The 27,477-nt window shown below is 43.9% G+C and overlaps 1 protein-coding gene across 7 annotated transcripts; it reads right to left on the bottom strand.

Moving 5' to 3' along the window:
* tnip1 (TNFAIP3 interacting protein 1) lies at positions 1–27,477 on the bottom strand. 7 transcript variants are annotated; one of them, XM_064326421.1, is made up of 18 exons: positions 21,515–21,734; positions 12,936–13,093; positions 11,810–11,959; positions 10,940–11,028; positions 10,392–10,457; positions 8,853–9,047; positions 8,048–8,142; positions 7,573–7,711; positions 6,226–6,375; positions 5,957–6,022; positions 5,737–5,868; positions 4,675–4,803; positions 4,321–4,452; positions 3,895–4,020; positions 3,015–3,095; positions 1,895–2,092; positions 1,669–1,750; positions 1–1,482 (listed from the first exon to the last, which is right to left on the bottom strand). In XM_064326421.1, the coding sequence occupies exons 2-18, from the start codon at positions 13,060–13,062 to the stop codon at positions 1,421–1,423; spliced, it is 2,019 nt and encodes a 672-aa protein (XP_064182491.1). In that variant the 5' UTR covers positions 13,063–13,093; positions 21,515–21,734; the 3' UTR covers positions 1–1,420. The 7 variants fall into 7 exon arrangements, with proteins under 7 accessions (XP_064182491.1, XP_064182484.1, XP_064182486.1 ...); XM_064326414.1 differs by lacking the exons at positions 1–1,482; positions 21,515–21,734 and adding an exon at positions 27,344–27,477 and having other exon boundaries at positions 1,598–1,750; XM_064326416.1 differs by lacking the exon at positions 1–1,482 and having other exon boundaries at positions 1,598–1,750; positions 6,226–6,354; positions 21,515–21,712.

The raw sequence follows: 27,477 nt of genomic DNA, 5'->3' as shown, positions 1-27,477 counted from the left end.
TGACATTCCCAATATATTTATTATTATGCAAGTAGAGTACAAAAAAAGGAGCCGGACACAGAGTGTGCCTCCGACTACTGGTAAATTACAAGAAACACTTGCTCATGACCATTGGTAAATAAAAAGAATAATTCATGCTGCCGTGAAGCCAGACATGTATTCTGTCACCCTGACGACGACTACTCGAGGGCTCTACTCCACAAAACCTCCAGAATTTTCACTTTCCAGAACATTTATCATTAATTTATTCAAGAACAGGGTAGAATCATTCTGTAATATTTTATATTGAACACATTGAGGGAGACAATGACAGTAACATACAAAAAAAAAAAAAAAAAAAACAGCGTGTACAACATTCAGACAATGTTAACAATGCTTGTACACATTATGTTTTTGTTAAGCCTGTGTTTTTTGGTAGGGGTAATCAATTAATTTTATTAACCCATTAACACATAAAATGTCATTTAATCGGTCTTCGTGGTTTGGGTAATTACACATATTAGCACCAAAACCTTTTCTTATTTGGAATAACTATGGTACTGAACACATCACAATATCAATGATACAATATGAATATTTCCAAAATGTAAATCAGGAACAGATTATATTAAATAGATGATTTTATCCCCATGATCATTCAATGTAACTGCTGTGTTCTGTGTGGACTCACTGTTGCTTGCCAAACAAAATTAATCCATGAGTTAGTGATTAACTTTGCATTCACTACTCAATCCTAGCAAAACTGCAATCCAATATATATATATAACTCTTCCTGCTACTATTTATGCAGTTACACCAGATGCAGAACAAAGAGCATTCAAATAGCAGTCACGCAATCTTTACATGCAGTTGCACTGTGCCCCAGACCTGGCTCAAATACATATTTGTTTTGGATTCAAATATTTTCTATGCTTTACTGATCTTGTCTGCTGTAGTGCAAATCCCACCTTCTGGTCATATTGGCTGGCTCAATTACACCAGGCAAGATCAATAGAGCACAGAAAAGTATTTGAATCCAAAACAAATACGTATTTGACCCAGGTCTGCTGCGCCCACACCACAGGATGAAGATGTGCGATTACACAGGAGTCTCTGCCCACTTCTAACGAAGCATGCCCATTTCTTCCAGGGAGAAAAAAAACAAAAACAAAATCTCGAATCCTTTAAATACAGGATTTGATACAGAATAACTAACAACGAGATCAACTATAAATGATCTGTATTACAATAATATTTTTTTGTTTAAATCAGCAAAAACGGTATTTCACAGAGGTTTATAAAAGGTTAGCATAAACAATGTTACGTTACAATATCTATACAGTAGGAAATTTCAGGATGAATTCACTCACTATGCCAACCCAACAATAAGTGCCCCTACGCAGCTCCATGCTTCTGGCACCAGAGCGCATGGCTGCAGCTCTTAGTGCTTCCCAGGGTCCATGTTCTGTCTCTCCCGCTTCCCAAACCCTGCGGGAGGTGCGTCTGTGAACAGAGAAGAGCATGAAACGCATTTACATACACCTCCGTGCGCATCCACCACAGCAATAATCACAACCATAGAGACTTCTGAAACAGATAAAACTTGTCTGCTGTGATGTCAGAGTATTTATGGTTAAGGTTTCCCTAAACAACATGGCAGTGTGCAGGGGAAAGGGGGGGGGGGCTTACCTGTGTTCTCTGGGGCGGTCGTGGGGCCTCTGGGGGCTCTTGCGCCTCGGGGCTGAGGGAACGAAGTCTGCCAGGGGAACCCCTGAAATGGAAGATTACGGCGGGGGGAGAAATTGAGTGTGTGGTAACCATGGCGACACTGTGCATCATCCCACGGCATGTGGCTCATGTCATCTGTAAAATGGGGGCGGGGTTGGGAGGGGGGCATGGAAGGGGGTGGGCTTACTGGCTGAAGGGGCTGGAAGTCTCGCCCGTGGGTGGGGCCGATGTTGGGCATCCTCTGGGGGAAGTGGCCGGGCCAGGCCTCAAAGCCCTGGGACGGGGCGGGGGGGCCAGGGGGCGCGAAGGGCCCACAGTAGGGGGGGCTCAGGGGACCGTTGGCAGAGCTGGACGTGGGCTCTGAGGTACGTCGCTCATGCTGCCCCTAAAAAAACACACCAAACTTTACAGCGGAATCCTTTTCAGTGTCCTCGGGGTTAGCGGCTGCAGAGCTGGGCTTGTAGCTCTGAGATTGCAGGTTTGATTCCCTGGTGGGACACTGCCATTTTAGCCTTAAACAAGGTGTTTACCGAATTGCTTTAATTTTTGGCTGGACCGCAACAGCGGGGCCAGCCCTACAAACACGAATGTCTGTGACTGAGTGATGAAGTTACACCATTGGTCGGCCGGTCCAGCCATATACTAGGTTTTGACCTGGTCTTGTTATCAGTGACTTAGATTTATCCATTTTTAACTTTCCATCCAACTAGATACTTTGATTTCATGTTAAAAATAGGAATGATTTAAATCACTCCAGATAAGAACGTCTCCTAAATGTCTGAACGTAATAACACCAACAGGCTGGACTGATCTAATCTGAAAAGACCAATCATCTCGTGCCAAACAAAATATCTTCATCTGCCCCTTTCCACGTAGTAACCGGCTCCACCCACAGGCAGGATTAGTGACTGCCGAATGGAGAACACCATGAACACAGACAGATGGACATAAACAGAATGACATGAACCAGAGACCTGGCCCAACATTACACAGAGGTTCCTGTGTCTGAATCGAAACGATTAAGCAGCACAAAAACAGTCCGTGTGGAGCGTTCCATTAGGGTGCCACAAGGGGGCACCGGTCAGCAAGCTATACAACATCAGTACAAATAAAAACCCCCCAAATCCTTAACCGCAGAACATGCAGGACCGGGGGCCACTGACCGCACATTCTCTAGACTTTAGATGAGAATGAGATGAAGAGACAGATGGGGGGTGGGGGGTGAGTGGTGGAGCAGTGGGGACGGTTTCAGGGGTAAAGCAGTGTGAGAGGGGGGCACAGGCTCACTGGGGCAGGGGTGCTGGTACCTGTTTGAGGTGCATGTGCAGTCTCTCCAGCTTACACCTCTCTGCACGCTCTCTCTGACACTCACTCTGCGTCTGATGCAGCTGAAGACCAGAAACACACACGCGCACATGCGCAAACAAACGCACACAAGCGCGCACACACACACAAGCAAGTACACGCACACACACACAAGCATGCACGCATACACACACACACACACACACACACACACACACCCCAGACAAAACAGAAAGAGCCACCCAGGGGAAAGAGCAGACAGTTAGAAAGCCTTTTCTTTACATGATTCACAGAAGCTACACAAACTGAGTTAAACATGCAGCAGCTCAGCAAGCTACTACAGGAGCCAGGAGTCCCCAGCCCTGGTCCTGGAGAGCCACTGCTGGGTTCTCCAGCCCTGGTCCTGGAGAACCACAGGGACTGCTGGAGTTCCCAGCCCTGGTCCTAGAGTACCACAGGCTCTGCTGGGGTCCCCAGCCCTGGTCCGAGATCCACAGGGTCTGCTAGAGTCCCCAGCCCTGGTCCTGGAGAGCCACTGCTGGGTTCTCGAGCCCTGGTCCTGGAGAACCACAGGGTCTGCTAGGGTCCCCAGCCCTGGTCCTGGAGAGCCACAGGGTCTTTCATTTTTTGTTGTTAATCAATATTCAGTCGATTACAGTTATCTCACCTGGGTTCTTGGGTATACATTGCTTGCTGATTTTTAGGTCAAAACAAAAACCAGCAGACCCTGGGCCCTCCAGCACCAGGGTTTGGAGCCCCTGACCTGGGCCAAACAAGCTTCGAGCAGGCCGCTGTATCTATGGTGCAGGAAATGCACAGACCCTCCAGGACTGGAGTTTTAGCTCTCTGCTGAAACACAAGGACAGCAAAATGGCCCCCAACCTGATTGGTCAGATTGGTCATCTGTCCCTGCAGCCTGTCCACCTGTCTCCTCAGATCTTCCTTCTCCTCGTTCATCCTCTCCCTGTCGCTCCTCTCCTTCTGGAAATCCTCCTCGAAGATCTTTACCTGAAGGGCGAGAAAGTGGCTGATCACTCCCTTACATGCTCATGGTCAATCACTCCTTTAAATTCTCACACTCATTCATTCCTTTATATACAACCGATTTAATCAGGCCTTGGGAAGTTTTACTGCAAAGCAGACAGTCCTGTACCAGATATAAGCAATGAGAACTTTTCACTGTTACTGCGGCAACATTCTGTGCCACTAACACAGTGACCACAGCTCCTGATTGGCCAGTCCGAGTGAGAGCAGGCACTCCAGGCAGGCCCATTGGATGTAGGTGATAACAGTAGTGGGTCGGCTTACTTGCTCCTTCAGCACGGCGATCTGGGTCAGAAGCTCCTGACGTCGGGCACCTCCCGACCCATCCCCATGGTTACCAAACTGAGGCTGCTGAGCCGTTGATGGGGAGTGCAAGTTCAGGGCCTCTTCCAGGGCCTGCACAGACACACACACACACAAACACATATGCATCAAACAAACACGTCGAACACACACACACACACACACACATATATGCATCAAACAAACACGTCAAACACACACACACACACATATATACATCAAACAAACACGTCAAACATGCACACATATATGTATCAAACAAACACGTTAACCATCCACACACACAGAGGGCGGGGCAGGGGGCAGGGTTCTTACGCGGTTGAGGCGCTGGATCTCTTTCTCTTGATATTCACGCTGTTTACTCAGAGGCAGCAGCTGGTCCTGCAGGTAGCGAACCTTCTGCCTCAGCTCCCCGGTCTCTGTACCTAAAACCTCCTTCTCTGCCTGAAACACAGATACACACACGTATCAGGCTCAAACTCTCTCTGTACTAAAGACCATATCCCACTGAAACACATAGATACACACACACACACTATCAGCTCAACTCTCTTTACTAAGCCATATCCACTGACACATAGACACACGTATCATCAAACTCTCTGCTAACAATCCCCTGACACATCACTTTAGTCACCTCTCGTACTAAAGACCTATCCCTGAACACATAGAACACACACACACGTATCAGGCTCAAACTCTCTCTGTACTAAAGACCATATCCCCCTGAAACACATACATACACACGTATCAGTGTCACAATCTCTCTGTACTAAAGACCCTAACCCCCTAAAACACACACACACACCAGTCTCATAAACTCTCACTGTACTAAAGACTTCCCTCTCCCTGGGAAACATATAAACACACACACATGTATCAGTCACACAAACTCTCTCTGTACTAAAGACCTTCTTCCCCTAAAACACACACACACACCAGTCATAAACCACACACACTCTAAAATATCAATTGTATACTAAAGACCTTCTCCCTAAAAACACCACCCAACTGTACACACCCACACACACACACACACACATCTCACTCTCTGTACTAAAGACCACCTTCTCTTCCTAAAACACACACACACGCACACACAAAAGCACACACACACGCACACATCATGGAAACAACCTCCATAAATAACCCCCATAAACACCATGTGAAACAGAAAGCTTGCGCTGCTACAGGGGAAGTACAGAGCTCTTATCAACCAATGAAGTCAGCAGCACTGTCATTCAAGCATTAAGAACTGGCGCCCATATGAAAAGGAGTTCCCATGATGCAGTGCTCTGGAGTGAACAGAGGTGAGCGTGGCACACTGTCAGGAGTGAGGAAGAAGAGAGGCAGGGAGGAAGAAAGGGAAGCTCTCACCTGCAGGTTCTCGATCTTGGACTTTGCCAGCAGAAGCTTTTTGTCGTAATCGCGCTGTCTCTGCTCCCGCTCCGCCTCCAGCTCCCCCACGGCCTTCTGGGAGTCCGCCAGCCGCTGCCTGAGGTCTGTGATCTGGGAGATGACACGCCAGATACTGAGCACCTCATTGTGTGTGTGTGTGCCTGTGTGTGTGTCTGTGTGTGTCTGTGTGTTGGCTTACCTTCTGTTCAAACTGCTGTTTCATGGAATTCCACTGTATGTCCCACTGCTTGTTCACTTCCAGCACCTGTGTCGCCCCCAACAGGAGAGACAGTATTACTGCAGGCTTGGTTAAGGCCAGAGAAGGAAGCCAGAAATGATCGTTACTGCACTCTAAAAATATTTGGTAATTACTGTTCCATTTTATCTCACACACACACACACACACACACACACACACATAGTCTCTCTCTCTTTTCTCTCTCTCTCTCTCTGACAGAAGGGACTCACATCTTTCCTCTGCTTCTCCAGGAGTTTGATCTTCTTCTCGTACGCTTCCGGGTCGCACGGCTTGCTCTTCTTCTCCTGCGTTTCCGGGTCGCAGGGCTTCGCCGCCGCTTTCTCCGCCGCTTTGCTGCTCTGCATGAACGCAAAACAACACTGCGGATTTACTCCAAAGGACTGCCGAGCACACCGGGACATGAGTCCGGCTACACTGCGGAACGGCCACCGGGGGCGCACCTGTGCCTGACTGAGCTGGGAGACACAGCGGGGACCAGAGTGATCCGGAGGGACCCCAGATGCCCTCCGTCACACCCGGTACACACACAAGCAAATCCCTATGGGCTCACTACCCACCAGGCCACACACATCACAGTAGTATCACTGAGCATCACACCCAGCCCACACCCAGCTCACAGCCAGTCCAGCTGCACACACTATGAGTGGGCAATGGCAGAATCTGTGGAGCTGCAGACTGTAGAAAAAATACGGACCAAGTCACTGTGACATCACTCATCGACTCTCCATGGGCTTGGTGAAAAGCCTTTTGAAGCCTGGAAAGTGCAGTTTGTGGGCACTGACACGTTGTACAAATTGGAGCCAGAGACGGCACAGTAGGGAAAAGGGGGACCCTTATATGGACATGATGTCCAGTCATCCATTAAGCAGGAGAAACACAGTGACTCATCAGTGACACAAACTGTCCCTGATTCATTCACAAAATATTACTTATCTTACCCCATCTTGTCCAAATAATTGAAACAGGTGGCTGAAACACCTATACTGAAGCCAACCGCACTGGCACTGGTGAGCAACGTCTCTCAACAAGACCAGAAAGCCGGCTTCAAAAGCACAGCCTGGTTTTGCCCGCTTGGTTAACAGTCAAACTAGCATCCAAATCACCTGGGATGTGGTGTTCCAGGTAATATCAGGCCACAAATGTGAACATGCGCCCAGTATTAAATTAGGAACACTAATGCTAAAGTAAATCATCAAATTTATATGGTAGGACATATGATAATGCTTGAAAATTGATGCAAAACAGAATATAAAACTTAATTAAAAAAGCAAGTATTGGAATGCTGGCCCATTAATAAACAAGAATTGATTGATTGGTCATCTCCTATCTGTACCATGTGATCTCTGGAGAAGGGTCAGCAAAAATAGGACTGCCATAGAAGTACCATTCAAATGGGTCTCCATGGCACCGGAATGAGTAAATCGCATTTCCTACCATAAGGCCAGCATGGTCTGAAATTTAAGCCCAGAACCAGCCGGGCGAGCCAAGGTACACAGCTATCCCAGCTATCCATGACATCAGAAACTGAAGGGGATCTCAAAGGCAGACTGGCTCACCTGCTGAGTCATGGCCGCCTCCATCTTGGCTCCTAGGGGCTCCAGTTTCACCACGTCTTCCTTGACCGCCTCCTGCGCCTGGCTTCCCGTGGGCTCATCGCTGCCGGTGACCAGCTTCCTCAGCTTCAGGTTCTCCTGCCTGACGGTGAGAGCGAAAGTGAAGTCGAGCGCCAGGGCGTAACACGGCGGGAAACACCCACAATCCCCTTGGGCTCCTGTGTGGATGGGGGGGGGGGGTGGCAGTGGAAAGACCCTGCCAAGATGTGCCAACAGGAGGAACTCCCCTCTGACAGCTGCCTCTGTCAAGCCATTCTTTCCACCAGCCCATATCGTCAGATCCCAGCCCGCCAAAAGGGCCGTCTGACGAGTCACTTCCTGCCTACTCCGCTATGTGCACTTTGCCTGGTCTGCTGTTAACCCTCCCGCCGCGCCGCACGGCTAACATGGAGCGCAGGCCCGAGCCGAGTGGGCTCACCTCAGCAGCTCCAGGTCTTGGTTTCTGTGCTGCAGGTCCTCCTCCATCTTCTTACGGAGCTCGCTGTTCTCCTGGCGTAGCTGCTCACACAGAGTCTGCAACAAACACACCCACACATTTATACATGTGCATACACACACACACACACACATTTATATATGCACATTTCACACATACACAGGCACGCACACACACTCTCTCAGAAGGCAACATCTATAGGGCTGCATGTTTTCAGCACATATAGTTATTTGAGCACTGCGTTTCAGGGTTTTCCCTCATACCTCTGTGCAGATATCAGACGGTGCACAATTATTTTTGTACAAAGGCTTTTTACTCCTCCACAATCGACTGGCATTTTCTGGGTGTAGCACTGTCCTAGCCTTGTCAGATACACTTGCTTAAGTCACACGTGATTAACCTTATCATTCATTGTCTCGTCTTAACAAGTACAGACTTCCACCCTGAGTCCTGACAGGGGCGTTTCCTTCAGACAAGTTAGAAACTGGCCAGACAGGCCTGTGCCGCGGCGCGTGGTATCACACGTACCGCCAGCGCACTGCATCACGTTAATCAACGCCCCGCATTACACATCAACCATGGCCAGCGTTAGCGCATTAGCACGCCGCTTCATTAATCTATTAACATTCGTTGCCCTGCCTCAACTTTGACCCCACATGGCTACAACTTTCGATCGTCATTGATGACCGCTGTATGAATACATTTTATAAAGATGTTCAAGGCGGGAGGGTTTTCGTAGGAGTTACGAGCCCTTGCAGATGGGAGGCAGGAAGTAAAGCCGTCTCACCTGCAGGAGGGAGGTCCGCTGCTCGTTCTTCTGCACTTTGGAGGAAAGGCGGTTGAACTCCACGGCCATGCGGCCCAGGTGAGCCAGCAGCTGGTTGGGGTTGGACTCCTCGGAGAAGAGGCTGAAGGAGCTCTCCAGCCTCTGCAGCTGGCTGGCCAGGCCCAGCGTTTCCCTGGGCATCTGCAGAACCTCGGCCTGCGGACAGACAGGGACGCCCGCGTCACATGACTCCATCGCGCGTCACCGGGTGGTGCCCACAGTCCCCGAACGTTTCGTGCAGCTGTGGAGGTCGGACGAAGCCGAGCACGGAAAGAGTCGAACGTCCACGCCGTGGCGCTCAAACAAACAGCAGCGTCAGAAAGGGGACGCCGTTAGAGCAGCCGTGACAGCTGAAATTGAGCTGAATCGGAAGTTTGAATGAGAAAAAAAAAAAAGTCTCCCGCTCAGTCGACGCCAGCGCAGATAAAATGATCTTGGTCTGTGTCAGCTGTGGTAATTGAAGCCTCAGTGCTGCGGTCTGATTGGATAGGACTGCCTGGTGCTGAGTCATAAAAAAAGTTGCTCACAGGTGGTGGCATTTGGTTGTGTGTGTCTGTGTGTGTTTACACAACGGGGGAGCGGTTTAACTCATACTGGTTTTCCCGAAGACGCATTCCCTGCAAGGCAGTGAGGTGACAGGCGGCAGGGCCGTACCATCTGACTGGCTGAGCGCGGGGGTGGGCGCCCGGGTTCCCTGCTGAGTCACCTGACAGGCGCTCACACACTCGCTCTGTCTGTGACGAGCGGTGGCCACTGACCAGAGGCTCTGAGAGAAACCGAAACCGTCCTCGCTCCAGTCGGCTGTTCTCACGGCGTCTATCGCACCGCACCGCACCGCACCGCACCCCCCCCACCCACTCCGATACACCCGCCCGAGTCAGCCAATTCCACCGTACGCTTCTAAACAAGCTGGTTAACCTGGGGCAACCAAACTGAAATAAGCTGAAATACTACAAACAAAACCTGCTGAATTCTATATGATTATCCGTTTTAAATGAATAAGGCATTTAAACTGCGATTACATTTGTAAACATTGCTTGTTTTTGAATGTCTTAGCATTATAGATTCTGTAGCCTTCCGGAATCTTGCATTCCCCTGGCAGTGTGCACAATAAATATAACCTGGGGCTTTCCTGATTCTGGTTCACTTCCTGCAGGTCACCGAGTCGGTCTGAGACACGCGGTGTGAACAGCTGAGTTTCGCGCTGCTGGCATGATGTCATCCTCATCTGTTCTGCAAGCCCACTTCCTGTGACACAGTTCCTCCAATGCCGAGCAGCCACAAAGCTTGAGCACAACCGTTTTCTTGCCAAAATATGGTTTGATGGTCATGGAAACCATGCTACATTAGGTGGGTGTTGGGTGGGGAGGCTAAGTTTAAGTTTCTTAACAGTGAAGAGTGGTAACAGAACAGCGGGGGGTTGATGGAATAATGGTGCTATGAAGTGGTGTGAACAGGCGAGTGAGGGGGTGGGGGTGGGGGGGGTTGATGAACGCTTACCGATTTTTCGTCTCCGGACACCCCCTTTTCATCCATATTCACCACTTCAAATTCCGACGAGCCTTCCTGCAAACACACAGAAGTGTCCACGAGGCTATTTAGGCCTTCGAGACAAAACTACAAGCACATGTTGACCCAGAATCAGATCTGTAGCCACTGAAGCCCTTGCAGTTACTCTTGTCCTGTTCTTTGACTTTCTAGTCTTTGTATAGCAGCTTTTTCCCTGAAGTACCTACATGCCTTTCTATTCTGTCCTTGTATGTCTGGTCTGTATCTTTATACAGTATCTGAAGAACAGGAAACCTATTCCTGCATAAATAAAATTAATTAACATTTTTTTTTTAATGAGGAGGTCTCACTGCTTCAGTATGATCATATACATATATATCTAACTTTCCTTGCCTTTGATCAGGACAGTAATATTCACTTTCAGAACAAACAAAAACTAATTAAGAGAGGTCATTTATCAATAATAGAATAAAACTACCAATGAATATATAAAAATAGCAGCAGCTGCTGAAAAGGCCACAAAGTTAAGACACACTCACGGTGGACTCTGGCTGGACCGAGCGCCCTGAGGAGCAGGTGGGCGGCTGGGCGGAGTCTACGCCGGAGGGTCCGGGCGCGTTCTCCTGGGCTGCAGGGGGTAAGAACCCAGTCAGCCTCACACAGCCAATCACAGTCACAGTTACAGTTACAGCAAGTCAAACAACTACCACTCTACTGCAAGTCTGTCCACAGTAACACAGTCCTACTGCTCTACAGAAAGTCTCTCTCCATAGTACCACAGTCCTACTGCACAACAACAAATCTCTCTCCATAGTAACTACCGGTGGGAGGTACTCGCCAGCAGATTTTTAAATGTTTCGAAAGAAATGTAATCGGAAATTATTATTTTTTTCTGCATCTTCAAATGGAAAATTGCCACAATGATAAAGCGCGTATAGCCTACGTGTTTCTATACATGCTTTCACTCTCCTATGTCACAGTTATGCAGCCCTACCACTCCACAGCTAGTTTCTCCACATTACTCTGTGGCCACGCGAAGCCTAATTACCCACCAAAGGACATGTGCGAAGATTTGGAATAACCCACACAACACATGAAAGCCAACTATTAGACGCGTTCCGTAAAACACACGCTAAAAAGAGAGCAGAGCGAGACCTCACGACTTTTGAAGCAGAGCTTAACGACAATTTACGAAGCGGACAATGCCTTCTGCTTCATCTCGCTCGCTCCTCACACATCACACAATATTACATAATGTACACACAAAAGGTAATGCACATATTGCATAACTGTGGCATAAATACACTGGGGTTTATCTGATGAACACTAGTAAGCTGAAGAACATTTTCTTCTGTTGAGTTCATACTGGTGTGGCTCAGGCGAGCTTGGCAGTGACGCGGGCGACGTACCCTGGATGTCGACCTGAATGGGCGGAGCCACGCACAGGCTGGAGGCCGAGGAGGAGGTGGAGGACCTCAGGGTTTCGTTGTCCCTCACCAGCTCCTCCACCCTCTGACGCAGTTTCGAAGCCTCCTGCTGCGACTCCTCCAGGAGGTGGCCTGCAGAACACGGGGACAGCCGGTTAGAGCTGCCCCTCACCACAACAGACCATTCAGAGGTCTCCCTGACAAGAATGGGCCAATCGCAGCTCCCTCTCTCACAACAGGACCAATCATAGTACTCCCGCAAGACAAGACCAATCAAACGTTCCCTGGACGAAATACCCCGGACAATCACCAGCATTCCTAGGGTACCCCCACTTGTTAAGCATTGAATTTTTTTTTTTTTTTTTTAAATATTGAAGAATATACATAAATGTCGATCAAATGTAAACCCATGATACGACACACCAAATAGGCCTGCATAGCTTTGAGATCATTCACAGGTGTAGGCTCTATTTGAGTCTATTTGAGGCTCTATATGGTTTCAGTTAATCACTGTGCTCATCAGAGCTAAATTCCAAGTCCGTGACCGCAGAACAGGAAGAGATGCGTCCTGCCCAAGTCAAACACGCGGCCGCCTCATCACACGGGACACGCCCCGCTCGCCAAACCCGTCACACGCGGCCACGCGACACCGCCAATCCCGCCAAAAATCAGGCCTGGGCACATTCCTTCTTCTTCAGTGCTTTCCAAGTGCATTATTTTGTACTTTTCCTGACAGGAATGCAATTTAAAAATTCTGCTCGTGACATGTAAAGCAAAGTGCGTGACGAGCTAGTATAGTGAATTTAATAGCCTATGTGTTAACCAGGTGGAAAATCCAGGTTCAGAAAGTAGAAGTCCTCCCAAATATTTTGATCCAATCACGTGGATTTGCTAATTAGCACAATTCTTCAGCCAGGAGCTAGAACTAATTAGTGCAATCAGCTGGCTGAGCACATGGGTTGAAAAAACATATGGCAAGACTTTTACTTTCTGACCCCTGGACTTTCCACCTCTGGTTGAAATTCACACAGTACATAGTGCATTTTGGTAGTTCTGTCCTGGTTCGCCACAGGCTTGTCTGCATTGTGTATGGTGTATAGTGTTATACCCAAGCTCTTTAGTCCCTTCATCCTGTCTCTCAGTAAGCTGTTCTCTTCCACCAGCTGCCTGTAGGAGGCGCCACTGGCCTCACTCCCACCCGGGTCGTAGATCCTGAATGGCCCCTTTCCTTCCATCAGGACGGCTTTACAAACTCTGCATCACACCCTGCACGGAGGAAGAACACACAAAAAAACGCTCATCATAATCACAAACTCCGCATCACACCCTGCACGGAGGAAGAACACACAAACAAACGCTCATCATATCCAACTCCGATCACACCCTGCACGGAAGAACACACAACAACGTATCATAATCACAAACTCTGCATCAAACCCTGCACTAAGGAGGAACACACACACAAGCACATCATTATCATCATCATCATCTCCACATCACACCCTGCACTGAGGAAGAACACACACACATCATCATCATACACTCTGCATCAAACCCTGCACAGAGGAACAACACACACACACACACACACACACACATACAATCATTATCAATACAGCAAATCGGCCTGCTGATCAGATCATATCCCCAGAGCACACCAGGGTCCTCACACAGGAAAGAGAGCAGCAGAGTAGCAGGTGAACTCCAGAAAACTGCGCAGACACCTGCTGACAGCTCTGCCACAAACACGAACTCACGCAGACTCTATAACACCCCCCCCCCCCCAAGATGCTCAAGGAATTTCCACTGAAACATTACAGTATAGAACCCCCTTACATAACAATGCATCTAACTGTAATGTTTCAGAGGTGAGTATCTGGTGGGCATATGGAATCTGTGGTTTTAATGGCTGACTGAACAGGCTCTCCCACATGGTGAACGCTCCAGAACTGAGCGGGCGGGAGGACAGCAGCAGCCTGCATACAGACCTCAAAAAAATTCCACTATAGTTGGAAAGTCTGATGTAACTCGGTTCTTCAGTTATGAAATCATTCACCCAACTCATCAAATAAACTAATAAAATTTAAAATACGAACAGGAGGGAAGAAAACCTCTTGGCAATACTGAATACAGATCCTCTCACAGAACACAATGTGCCCCAGGCAGATTAAGCCTTTTCATTGATTGGTGAATGAAGACATTTCCTGGGAAACCCTTTGTATACTACTGTGGAAGGACGTGGTAAGTCACGTAATGTTAACAGGAAACCTTGATCTAAGACAGTAGCAGGGTCTGCTGGTGTTTGTAGTTCCCTAGCACTGAACTGATCAGCTAAAGCTGTTGATGATACGGAATACATCACCTCAACTTGTTGATCGTAAGGTGAAAACAATGAGTTGCCAAGTGAAGACTCCTGCTATAGAGCCACCTAAAACTGCTCCAATAACAACGCAGGAGTGACTGTGTGACACAGTGTCCCGCAAGTAAAATCACAGGCTTTGTGCATCTGCATCTTTGCTAGCTGGCAGCTGGTGTAAGAGAGCCTGAAGCTCCAGGGCTTGTAGCTGCATTTGGAAGCAGAGAGAGAGGGTAGCTGAGCTGGAACAGAACTGGGTCAAACTTCAGACACCCTTCAGACATTAGTAAAGTCCCCGCACATTATAGACAATTTTCAAAGAAACATCAAGAGTATTTAACCAAAGTAAGAACAGATTCTCCCCCCCTTCCCCCACAGTAATACGTTTCACAGGAAGTTCTAGGGATCCGTGGTAGTCTTCATATCAGCACACTGACAACAGAGCTCCGGAACGACTGACCCGCAGCACATTTTCCAGCCAAAAAAACTGCTTCAGTTAGCCATCGGAAACCGAGCGTGTCACGCACAGGTAACAAAGACCTTTCGTCAAGCTTCCATAGAATCGCTTAATCGCTTACAACCATTTCACAGGACAACACTGAAAAAAAACAGAGAGGGCACCCAGCGCGAGATTATCAGCTTTACCAGAGGCAGAGGTCCAGTCCCGTCAGAGTGGCTGCGAAGAGTGTACTGCGCTTACATCAAACACCACGGTCAGATAGCAAAGTCCTCTTTTTCTAAGTAAATGAAACCAAAAGCAAATCCTCCCATGGTAACGCCCCTCATCACATACCCACAGCCCCCTGGTCTGGGGCTGGCTCCTGTGTCATGAACCTAGGTTAAAAAGTTCACGTGATAGGCAGTGAAAACAACCTGACAATGATGGCTATTCACATGGGAATGTTTACTACACAGGGCATGATACACTGTGTGCTCCGTTGGACTTGGGACTTCACTATCGACTACTTCTAGTTTCATTACCACCGCTTGGAGAGGGGAACTGTGCTTTCCCTTATCCCTGAAATCCCAACACCTAGCCAAATTAGAAGGTGACTCAAATAGACTCAGAACTCAGGAATTGGAGGGTTCAGATAGTCAAAGTCTCAGAAGTCAGATACCTATAGACTGGAGGACTCAAAGTCCGTGAATCAGAGATTCAGAAAGGGAGGGGAAATCCATTTCAAATGACCTGCACTGTTTTCATTTCACTCATCCACGATTACATTCACTTTCCTTTCCCTATCTGCTCCACTGGACCTAGGGGCTTCTGGGTCATTTCCACACTCTCTCAATTTCATTCATACGGGCTGGGGGAGGGCAAAGGAAATAACCTAAACTTCAGTACTGAGCGAGGGGAGAACTTTGATCAAGAAATCCTTGTCTTTGGCTATCGTCATGTCCAAGTTGTCATATACCAAGGGGCATCAAGGGAACCGAAAAATGTTATTTTTCTGATCAAAAGGTTATTTCCTATTAAGATAATTTTAAAAATTAAAAATAGATACAATTACACACACATACATATAGGTTATATATACGCATGTATACATATATCATATATAAACACATATATATATACACACAAACACACACACACACACATATATATATACACACACATATATAAAATTGATAAGCCTTCCTAATGAAACAAGTGGTTAGGCAACAGATCATATGAAAAAAAAGAGCTTTAAGGAAGACCCCAAGCTCTGGGCCTAGGGAAAAGTCAAGAGGAGGAGTGCCGACCAATGATCAGTTCATTATTTTTGCTTGTAATATCTACAATCAGAACATGAACAGGGGAAAACTGATCCTAGATCAGCACTCCAACTCTGAGATGCCTTAAGAAAATTCACCCTGGTCCAGCAATTGGATTCAGTTTCATTTCGCACAGTAGCCATGCCTGCTGGAACCGAAGCGCAGATGCTTACAGTCTCCAGCAGATGTCACTGTTTTCACGGAAAGAACTTTTGTTATTATGGTTACGGTTCGACAATTGCTTTGGAAGACTTTAACCCAGCGGTAATGACGTCTGCTGTGCGTGACACAGAAGAATGTCCTTGATTGCTCAATGCTCTTGAATCTATAATTACAAGCTCGGATTGTGACATTGTGGAAGAGGAAATGTTGTCAAGCAGGGGAACAGCCTAATTTCAGTGCACTCATACTGAAAGTACCATGAAAGACATGCTTCAGTATATTCAGGTGTAGCTCCATCTCTCTAAGAGGGGAGGTATGAAACAACCAAGCCGCTGCAGTGGACGTGCGTTCATTCACGAAAACTTCAAGATAAGGTGTGCTCTCTCACAGTGACAAACATCACCCCTATGTGACATCATAGATGTTCCATAGCACAACATAACTCCCACCTTCTGTCTTGAGCTTGAGGACGTACTGAAGCTCTGCTAGGAAATGGAGGGATGTGATTTTTGCCTAATCTTTCCAGATGAATCGGGACATAATGAAATGTAAAACTGTGGTACCATGGGAGGTCTCCCCCAGCGAAGTGATAAAATAGCAAGACCAGACTTACGTGAAGGCATTTGCCATGAATGAATCCACTTTTTGGGTTAAACATCGCACACTAACCACATTATCCTGTTGAAAACAATATTCTCTTCTGTGTGAAACCGATCCTGTTGCCTGTTTGAAGGAACAGTTCATATCATCCGTTCATTTTTAACTTGCCTTTTGAGCCAGTTCTCTGCGGCTTATTTTTTACAGATACGATTAGTTCGTCAAAAAGACTTCACAGGTCCTCATTTACAGAACAAAAGGAAGTCTATGGAGGAGGAAGATGCAAAACCTCTGAAATAACATGTATAAGCAAATGCTACATGTGAAAATAAGCCATTCAGACGCTGCCTGAGAAGCTACATCCATATCTGTAATGACATAGCCTAGCCTTAGCGCTTAAACCATCGTGTTTTCATGACAGCCTTGCTAACGTGCCAAACTGGCTAAAGAGTTCCTTTGAAATTACTCAGCTGTGCCATAGTTACTTCATGTGGAATATGGAAATATAAACTGTTTATATTGGAAAAAAGATGGTCAAAGTAAAACCATGGAGTGAAAGAGAGAAAGGGCAACCAACAACTAAAGGTCAGTGACATTTAGTCAGTCTGTAATTGCTTAATCTACAAATCAGTTTCAGAAATGTAAATTACACAGCTCAGCATATATATTAAAGTTGAATTATGCCTTTGGCCAGTTGTATAAATCTACTTAAGCACACAGTGCTACACATTGGAGGTGGTTTACTGCAATTTTAACTCCCTTTTACTATGAAGTGCCTTGAGACTCTGAAAGGTGCTATATGAACACAATCCACAATTCACCTTCAAGAGCTGGACAAGGCATTACATGCAAGCAGTATCAGCACCAATGAATAGTATAGTCATTTAATCCCTGAACCCTATACAAGAAGACATTACACCTTACCAAATTAAAAGACTCTAGGGTGGTAGCTATCAATCTCTCTCACAAGCTGAAAACAATAACTTTAATTATACATGAGGGACTTCTGTGGGCCCTTGGAAACACAAATGGAAAGAGCAGACAACACATGGACAGCTAAGCTAAGCTCTAAGCTGGTTCTTTATGGGAACTTCAATTATGAGACTGCTGTCACACAACTTAGTAAAATCAACATAAAAAAAACTTTTTGAATGCTCTAGCTACGTGTTGGTAATGGCATTAAATTTTAATTAAGTCTGTTAAAGTGCATTAAATATTTCATCCTGCACTGGTGGGCTTATATGTGGACAGGGGAGGGAGCACCGCTTTATAGAAGAGCTGAATGTGGGAGAGACATAGCAAGGAAATTTCATTTTATGTCATTACGGGACCTGGTATGCATGTTGACATGGAAAATGCGGGAATATTATTATTTGCATATTTTATTGTATTTTCTTCCCCCTATGTTGATGTTTTTTGTGGTTCTGGATAAGTGTTAGCAGTATTCTGTCTTAGTCTTTGGTGGGTAAGTATCTGTTATAATGTAAATTAATGTGTTATTGTGAGTTGAATAAGAGAAAAGTTCAATAAAATGTAAGTCATAAAAAAGTGCATTAAAAAGATTATTCAGAGAATATAGCTAACACAAAGTTATCAGAATCACAAAAATAAGCAGGAACGATTATACAAACTCACACCATACCATTAAGTGCAATAGTAGGTTCAAGAGGGACACAAACAGTCATCAGAGCGATTATACAGACTTGCATCATAACATTAAGGGCTGGTTTCCCAGACAAAGATTAGGCTAAGTCTAGTCTTGGAGTAAAAACATTTCCCCAATGGAGGTACCCACCGAAAAGGGAACCTTAGTCTTAAACCTAGTCTTGAACTAGGCTCAATCCTTGTCCGGGAAACCAGCCCAAAGTGCCACAGTAGGTTCAGGAGGGAGACTGAGGATAAAGCACTTTACATACAGTAGCAAATTAATTTGGGAGTGCAGTGTTAAATGTAGCGCAAGAACTGGTGTATTCCGTTTTCTCACTAACATGAAAAGGTCTCCAAACAATAAGAAAGAGAAGCATCGCAGCGGCACTGTGTGCAGCCAAACACTGGTTAAGATCCACTGCCACTGAGACGTACAGGCATGCAGACCTACACTCAATGCAGTGACCTCCAGACACACATATAGTCAAACAGACCGGCAGACAGCCCATTAGAGACACGTATAGTGGGACCGATGGGTCACTGTCCGCTAGTCATCACCGTAAGGAACATACTCCACATACGCTTTTATTTTCTCCACTCTGTCGCCCCATAAGTCTCTCTAATTAACATCTACACCAGCATTTGAATGCTCCTGTTTGCTGTGCTTTCCACGTCGATAGCACTGGACTTTGTGATTTGAATGTGGGTTTGCTACAGCAATGCTCCTTGGTATATTGCTACGAAACGTGAATTCACACCGCCTCCTTTTCTGAGAAAGAGAGATGCCAGTTCCGTGTACTCCTGTGCCATCCCGGGAACACCTCTGCAAGCTCCTATACCTGCCCGAGCTCCCGTACGCCTGTGCAGCATCTCAGTGCAGGATGACCGTCCCATCCGCTGGACCCCTGTGAAAGACCTCATCACAGGATTAAATATGTTTGGACTATTTGAGGCGGCTGAGGTTCCAGGGAAATGGACTCAATCAAGACTGTTATCTTACATAACAACAGCTCCGTCAATGCCTAAACAAACCCAACTAACGCGCCTTGATGGAAGCTCCTCTGAAAGACGCATGCCCAGGCCATACACACTGACACACGTGCACACACCGCACGTGCACACGTATAGCCTACCCCAGGTGCACACATACGTATGGACACACAACATTCACGCACCTACATACACCACCATACGTATCCACAAAAACCCGCCGAACTGTTTCGTTCAGTTCCAAGCTAATTTCAAGGCAGGATTCCTAGACATTGTACTGTTGTACTTATTTAATCAAATCTTTAATATCAGACTTCCATGAATAAAGTACACTTCCATTTATTTTTAAAGAATTTTTAACTTTCCTTAAAATTTGAAAAATGTTCAGTATTTTAATGTACTCACTGATAAGAGGACTTTGTGTATAAATATAGGATTGGTGGTTTAATTAAAGGGTCTTTTGAGAAAAACTATTTAAATTTCAAGTGTGGACACTCTCCACCTGAAGGCACTCGAAGGCCACTATATGGGAGCCAAACACCACACAAGGGCAAGACACACCAAGCACAAGCATCTAAACTAATCTTTACCAGTCACAGGACAGTGCACTGGGACTAACATCTCCCTAAATCTGAGGTCATGTAATACATTCAGCACTGTCACAAATTATAGAAACAGAGCATTTATAAACAAATTCATTTGACACTGAATGCAATAATTTGCTTCCATTTGTGTTTTTGGCATCATAAATGTCATGCGCAATAAAAGTCATATCAAAATAAAACAAAAATGAAGAAATAATTAACATTAGCATTAAACAAGTCAGAATCACTACACATTCCCATATGTATTAGTTCCTACATAATTGAACAATCTAATGTATCTTACCGTTGAACATTTTATCGTCAGCTTGAACATGTATTTCTTTGTATTGTATTTTTCTAAATGGAATTAGGCTATAACATTCATGGAAATAAAAAATTGTTGCTTGTTTTTGGCTTGTATAGTTTATTTCAAATTACTGGTGGTCACATAATGTTATTCCCACATGTGGTCAAGAACATAACTGTTTCGAAAACATTTTCACTGATGAAAATGACTCCGAGAAACAACAACAGAAGAAGAAAGGGCACAGATTATCGTTTAAAGTGCTGAACTTCTTCTTTAAGCAGCGTTTCTATCATTTGCGCCAGTACTGCACATGCAGCATACCGGAGTAATTTTTTTTTTTTTTTTTTTTAAATGTCCTCACATAAAACCTGTCATTGTTGCCATGTTTAAACAGCATGCCAGGGGCCAGCGAAAATGAATGAAGACGTTTGTCTTCAGTCACGAGATTACAAGTGTTTACAGCAGTAAAATCCACTGTTAAAGTACATAGCAACTGTGGTACATATATCTCAGTGATCGATGAGTCCAAATTAATTTTGAACCAAAGGGACCCAAAGACTGACAAAGCCATCTCCGTTTCAGAGCCACAGAGTCAGCAAACATATGAAAAGCAATGCATGCTGTACAGTAATTAAACTGTAAAATAACAGGCCCAGAAAACACACACATCAGAACTTGCAGAGAAATTTGTCTTATAGAAATGTGGCACGCGCACGCACACAAACACGTGCCAAGTGTGTACTGCCTAGTAACCTCAACTCTCTTGACAACGTTGTATATTCAGTGATAGCTAGCTATGCTAGATGATTGCAGTGCTAATCTGCAAATACAATACAATTCTAAAAGCAGGCTAACATTCACGAAAGCCATTTGTCTTCATGCTACAGCACTGTACTGATACTGTACGGCCAGCCTGCTAACGTTGCACTGATGGTAAACAGAGTTCTCGAGCAAGCAACAGCTTTGTATTTTACAGCATTTCATGTTGGAGTGGTTAACAAGACACGGCTTAGATTAGCTATGTCTTACTTGCTGAATAGTATCTGATGATCCCCACGGCCAGATAACGTTAGCTAGTGCTCGGTAACTAGCAATGTAGCATCACATCACATCTAGGCAACAAACGAAGTCACCACATAGAAACCTTATCTCGTCAACCATCCACATTACATATATCACATAAATTTTATGTCGCATAAAATGAAGCTGGATATGAACCACAGTCGTTAAATAAGAAGATAATGAAGAAGGAAGAGAAGAATCGGAATGATAATAGATACAAGTACCGTTCACCGTAGTCTGCTCGTCCCTATGTTGAAGCGGGATTGCGGAAGTGTCGCTCCGTGTTGTAACACGGGAAATTCCACCTCGATGTAGCCGAACAGCTGTGGTTGACAGGCGAACCACCCAATACTCAGCGCGAGTATCTTAAAGGAGTAGGTGCTTTAAACTGTGGGGTGTTAAAGCTGGATAGTGTTAAAGAACCGTGTTTTTACATTGAATACCGAATTCATGCAAGTGTTCGTTTTTCAGTTGTTAGACACATTATCACTGTAACAAAAATATACAAAATTATAACAAAACAAGGGCAATTTATTTAAAATCTGAAAGATGTTGTGCATATGTTTTTATTGCCCAAATTTGTGTAAAATTCATGGACAAAGCGTGCTAGGCCTGTGGCGGGTAGATTCCTTCCGACAGCAAGAGCAGCAGTTAGCCTACTGCGAATGCATTGTCTAACAAGGACAGTGACACTAGCTATCTCACAGCAAACACGCACCCAGACATTGATTTGTCTTGAGTAAATGTAACTTAGCCTTGGTGCACGTCGTGCTATACCTTGGTCGGGTACACCGATTTCTCTGTGAACAGAGATACGCGGCCAAACACGGAAGGTAGCCTCTAAAAACCATGCTCAGAGCATAGCCTACATTTGTACTTCTACACACTTCGACGAAATTGTACCCTTATAATCAGAGAGCCGTGGATCGCGTTGTGATGGAAGATATAACTGGCCAATATACCATAGGCCTCATACCCCACCATTCAGCAGATAGGCTACTCCACCTGCATCGCATGTCTTCTAATTGCCCCCCATTGGTATTCAATTCTGTATAATAGCACCAACACCATATGCATCGTGCAGTGGTATAATGCCCATAAAAACAATTATGAGGCGTTCCGCATACTCTTAAAGCAATAAGGTACCGTTAAAATTATATTACTACCCCCGCTTGATGCTCGCTTGAGGTTGAGCTGTTCTATCTGCACGTTCGTGTCTTGCTCCTGTGTTGACGTGTCTGCATTGTGGTCATTTATCTCGAAATCTGTCAAATAGGCACACAATAACAATGATAATGACACTGATTGCATGTAGAATCCTTGCTATGATTAGGGTAAATTCCATTCCAGTTCGGGCAATTCTAAACATTAGATGGAATTCAATTCAGTCATTTAAAAATCACGATTTAGCTTTTTTTCTCATTTTTTCCATGCATGCATTCTATTTCATTTCCTGAGCTGAGTTTGTATAGGGTATAGGGTTTGTATACATTTTATATCAAATGTCTATTTTTGCATTGCACTGCATTGTATTGCATTAGTATATATCTCTTTGCAGACACGCGTGGTCCTGATGTTCAACTTCTGTGCAGTTTTCAAATTTTGGCAGCACAATTCAATATATTTTGACCACATTTGCATACTTTAAGAGATGTGTCACTTATATTGGCGAAATGTGTAATTATATACAATGCAACTTAATATGTAGGCTAAGTGTCTGTAATATTTTAGAATGTAGTGAAACATTTTAAAGCTGGTATGTAGCATTTGAATTGCAGTATTCAATTCGAATTGCAGGCATGAATGTGAAATCAGCCGTTCAAACAGAAATAATTTTAAAACAAGTCTAGACCTTAGGCATAAATAAATGTATTTATTGATGGTGTATGTTATTGGTAGACTGACTTTGACATCTATGTGTTTTATATACTTAAGTAAACAAGGAAATGCATGGCAAAATTGAAGAATAGACACTGTGCCCCAATGCATTTCATTTCGAATTAAATTCAATCTGAAATTTAATTTCAAATCTGAGGCGCTATGCATAATCTCAAAAAGGGACTGTTATTGTCTTATATTTGGTGTCCAAGCTTAATGTTCATTTACAATTTCCTGGCGGGTCTGTAGGCTACATGTTTTCTTGCTGCTCCTTGATATACATGTGATAAACGTGAATATTTCTTGCTGTGGTGGTTTTTTGTCCTTTGGATAAGAGTTATGAAAGAAATGTTTCTTTAAAATCACAGGTCTAGAGCTCCCTTATTACTTCATCTGAAGTCCTCCTAAAATGGCCATGTTCTTGTAGAGAACTACCACCTGAAAAATTATTAACTGCCCAACACCCTCTAGAATGCAGTGGCTATTTAACACACTGGTAGATATACAAGGAAACATGTCTAAAATTGGATGTTATATCTATATCAGACATGTACTGAGGTTGAAGGTTTGAAGTATATCATATCTGGAAGTCTAAAATATATGTATCAAATAAGTAAATCTAAACAAAATATTCTTCAAATTGGAAAATAAATAAATAAATAATTCAATTTCCTGCCCCAAATTCATCTAGGGAACCCCAACAGATAACAGGGTGCTACAGGCCAAGAGTCCAGAATGCCACAAATAATAGCTAGAAGTGTTATTATTTATTAAATGTTTGTATTGGTGAAAAAATATTAAGGCCATTTATAAAGCAATTGGCAAAAGAAAAGCACTTAGCAGTTTTATTTTATGCAAAACTGAGGACATGTTCATTTATTTTAAGTATGTGTACATCATTGGTTTTTCCCCCCTTATAAAATGTGTCTGGACCACGAGTCATGAGAGAGTGTGTGACTATGATGTTGGATGTTAAATATGAGTGAGTAATACAGCACAGATCAGTGGCACATCAGTTACCGTATTCTCCCCTCAATACAGCCCCGAGCTGTCAATAACGCAATAACTAGGGGACCGTTTTAAATGCCAGCATGCAAATACCAAATACAAAAAAAAACACCAGTACTTCCTGTCTGAATGCCAGCACACACATCGCAAGTTGCAAATAGGGTCACAGAGATACGGGGCGCAAACAGATGGGGGCGCAGAAGAGAGGCGAATTGCGACAGGCCATACAGTTCCAAATAAAGATGCTGGGGATCCCCTCATTCTTTATTCTATTTCCTGTTTGACACAAAGAAACGGTCGCACTTCCTCTCTGAATACTGCTATTTCTAAACCATCGTCTGTTTAAAAGTAGCACTTGGGTCGTTGGGTTTTAAAACTTTGGACTTTTTTTTAACAATGTGATGATTGGAATTCTACAGTCTGACAATAGCTCATTGTTGACAGAGTCGTACTTAGTAAATTCCTCTGTGTTCATGTTTCCATTAAAACTGCATGACTGGGACACTTTATGGATTGGCCAAATGAATGTTCTGGGCTTTATAGTGTATTCTTACACAACACTTCTTTACTCTATAAGGCTTCTGTCCAATGGCCTGCTTATGTTACCTGCATTAGAAAATGTTACTTCTGCTTTGCATGAGTACTGATACCTTACAAAAATTATACATCTATGCTGAATGTGTTTTGACAACACAACATATTATAAATTATACAGAAAATACAACCAAGTAATAGGCTGAACCATTAAATTGTATTGGCTGATAAGTCCAATCACACTGAATATAGAACTGGATAAAAAAATGTAAAAGCTGTCAACATTTTAAAATACTCTGGAAAAATAGGCCAGCAAACAAATGAGTCCTCATATGCATCTTGCATGCATGCACACACATACACACGCACGCACACACCCACACACACACACACACACACACACACACACACAGGAAACAATAAGTCATATGGCTAAATTGTTGGCAAAATCCTTTGAGATCATTACAAAATCGCAGGCACCCATACGTATTGCATTTCACATGTACAAAGTGGTTGATTGTTATGCTGAGAAACATTTTTACTGACTTTTGCTTATCAACAAGGGAGGCATGTACATAAATGAAGGGATTTAAAGATGATCTGTGTGGGCAGCTTGTGAAATGTCAGATAAATCAACTGTGAACTTCAAACAATAATATTTGCTTCATTAAGTTAAATCTCTTTATGGTTTTTTATCATTGATATTGTGATTATCATGATGATGATGCTGATGATGATGATGATGAAACTGCATTAAGTTTTGATGTTGAATCTGTTTATTTACACTTGGAGATATTTGTTTGGTCTGGCATGCAAATTTGACACTTTTTAGTGATAGTCATGAGCCAGCATGCTATTAATTGCAATATGGGTCTTCATTACCATGAAGTTCTTACATAGAGTACAAAACGTGCAACTAGCTGGCATTATGAATCACACTCCACGCTCACTATTCAATCTGTGTGTGTATTTCTTTTTTATTATTATTTTACATGAAAACTTTGTCTACATTGATTTTTTCATTTTAATAGTTTTATTATTATGGGTCCAAGCAACGAGTAATGCCAAAATATGGCCAAATGTTGAACAAATTAATTTGCAGTGGGCATGGTTTATCGTAAATATGCTAATAATTCCAATGCTGTTTGACATAAAGTTATGAAACTTGGCGTGTGCATTTTCATTAGCGGTAAGCTCCAGCCTAAAGGTTTTAGCCCAATCCAACCACATGGTGGCGCTATAGAGATCCAACTATTTTTTTTAAATTCACTACAAATCACAATTCCTTTCCAGCAATGTCAACAGGCCTCATTAGAAACATATATATGTGCTGTATGGGTTGATACCATCTTGAATTGGCCACCATTTTTTATTCTATTACACTCATCTATTACTTTTCTGTGTTCTTCCTTGACCTCTCGGCTGATTCTTGTTAAACTTGGTGTTTTGCTAGAGGGTTTCACCCTACAATGCAGTACCAGATTTAGTGGTGATTTGTCATGTGGAGGCACTACCATTGTCAATTGAATTTGCAGTTATTAAGAAATCATAACCCCTGCCCTAGAGACTTGTCTCTCCTCACAAAGAACAAACTTGCCTCAATGAACCATAATGATATGGATACCCACTGTTTTGAATTTTCTGAAACCACTTAAAATGATTCTCCTTCAAATATTGAAAATTGGTATTTTGCCTTGTCTCCTATACCTTTACTTATTTTTCTTGTGGTTACATCAAAACATGGCTGAATGACAATCCAATGAATTTCCAAGCTTATAAAAAAATTCCACAACTGTTTCATAGTTATGAAACTTGGTATGAGCACTGACAGTAGGATTAAGACTCCAGCCCAGAAAACTTAGCCCAATCTAACTCCATGGTGGCGCTATAGAGATCCAAATATTAAGAAATATTAAAAAATTCACTGTTGCATTAGTTTTTGCATGTAATTCAAGATTTTAACACTTGTTTGATACATACTGGTGACTTTCTTTTGTTTTACAGTACAAGGAAATTGTAATTGTATTAATTATGGTTAATATTAATTATATTTTATCATATATTAATTATATAATCTACACTCATTGTCCTCATACAAGGACATTTTTCAAAAACTACTTCCTGCTTAAAGACATTTCTTAGTTCCCATAGTTATTAGGTGCTACTGGTTACAACTAGCAAGGAGAAATTAAAAATGCACATTAAAACATTGTCTGGGTCTCAGGAGGTTAATTCAGTTTGATTGCTCATTTTGATTTAAGAAAATCAAACTTAAATGTTGAATAATTATCACAGGCTGTTGCTTAAATAGAATAATACTATAAAAATAACACTAGAAAAAAATAACAACAAATAAGCCTTTAGACAATGATGGCATGGGTCTAACCTCACAAACAGTATTGTTTCCTATTTATTTTTCGTTAGCATTAATATTTTGGAAACTTGATTCTGTTGATTCTGTTACCACAGGTTATGTCTGTGGTCAAACCAGCTGAACAAAAGCAACATAACACAACGTAGACGTGGCCAAAAAAGCAGGCTGCAATAATTAAATGTTCACTATGCCAACACAAGACATTAACACGAACATAAAATACACTGAAATCAGCCAAGAAATTAAGAAACAAACTTACCTGCAGGAACACCTACAACTGTGTCCAAGAAGCGATTCTCACAGAAGAGAAGGAACTGGGGGGGGGGGGGGGGGGAATGCTGCTCAACTACGCTTTTGGGCTGGGGATTTCCCAAACAGCGAAAGTCCGGGATA

The sequence above is a fragment of the Anguilla rostrata genome, chromosome 3 (assembly GCF_018555375.3).
Source record: "Anguilla rostrata isolate EN2019 chromosome 3, ASM1855537v3, whole genome shotgun sequence".
Classification (NCBI taxonomy): domain Eukaryota; kingdom Metazoa; phylum Chordata; class Actinopteri; order Anguilliformes; family Anguillidae; genus Anguilla; species Anguilla rostrata.
Note: the sequence above shows the minus strand (reverse complement) of the source record. Positions and strands in the feature narration are given on the sequence as shown.

Bases quoted from the DNA above. Each gene is read 5' to 3' on its own strand.
- tnip1 (XM_064326421.1), bottom strand. From the start codon at position 13,062: ATGGAAGGAAAGGGGCCATTCAGGATCTACGACCCGGGTGGGAGTGAG. The intron at 11,029-11,809 runs GTACGTCGCCCG...TACCCCCTGCAG, and splicing joins CATTCAGGTCGACATCCAGG to CCCAGGAGAACGCGCCCGGA. The intron at 1,483-1,668 runs GTAAGCCCCCCC...CTCTGTTCACAG, and splicing joins GACCGCCCCAGAGAACACAG to ACGCACCTCCCGCAGGGTTT.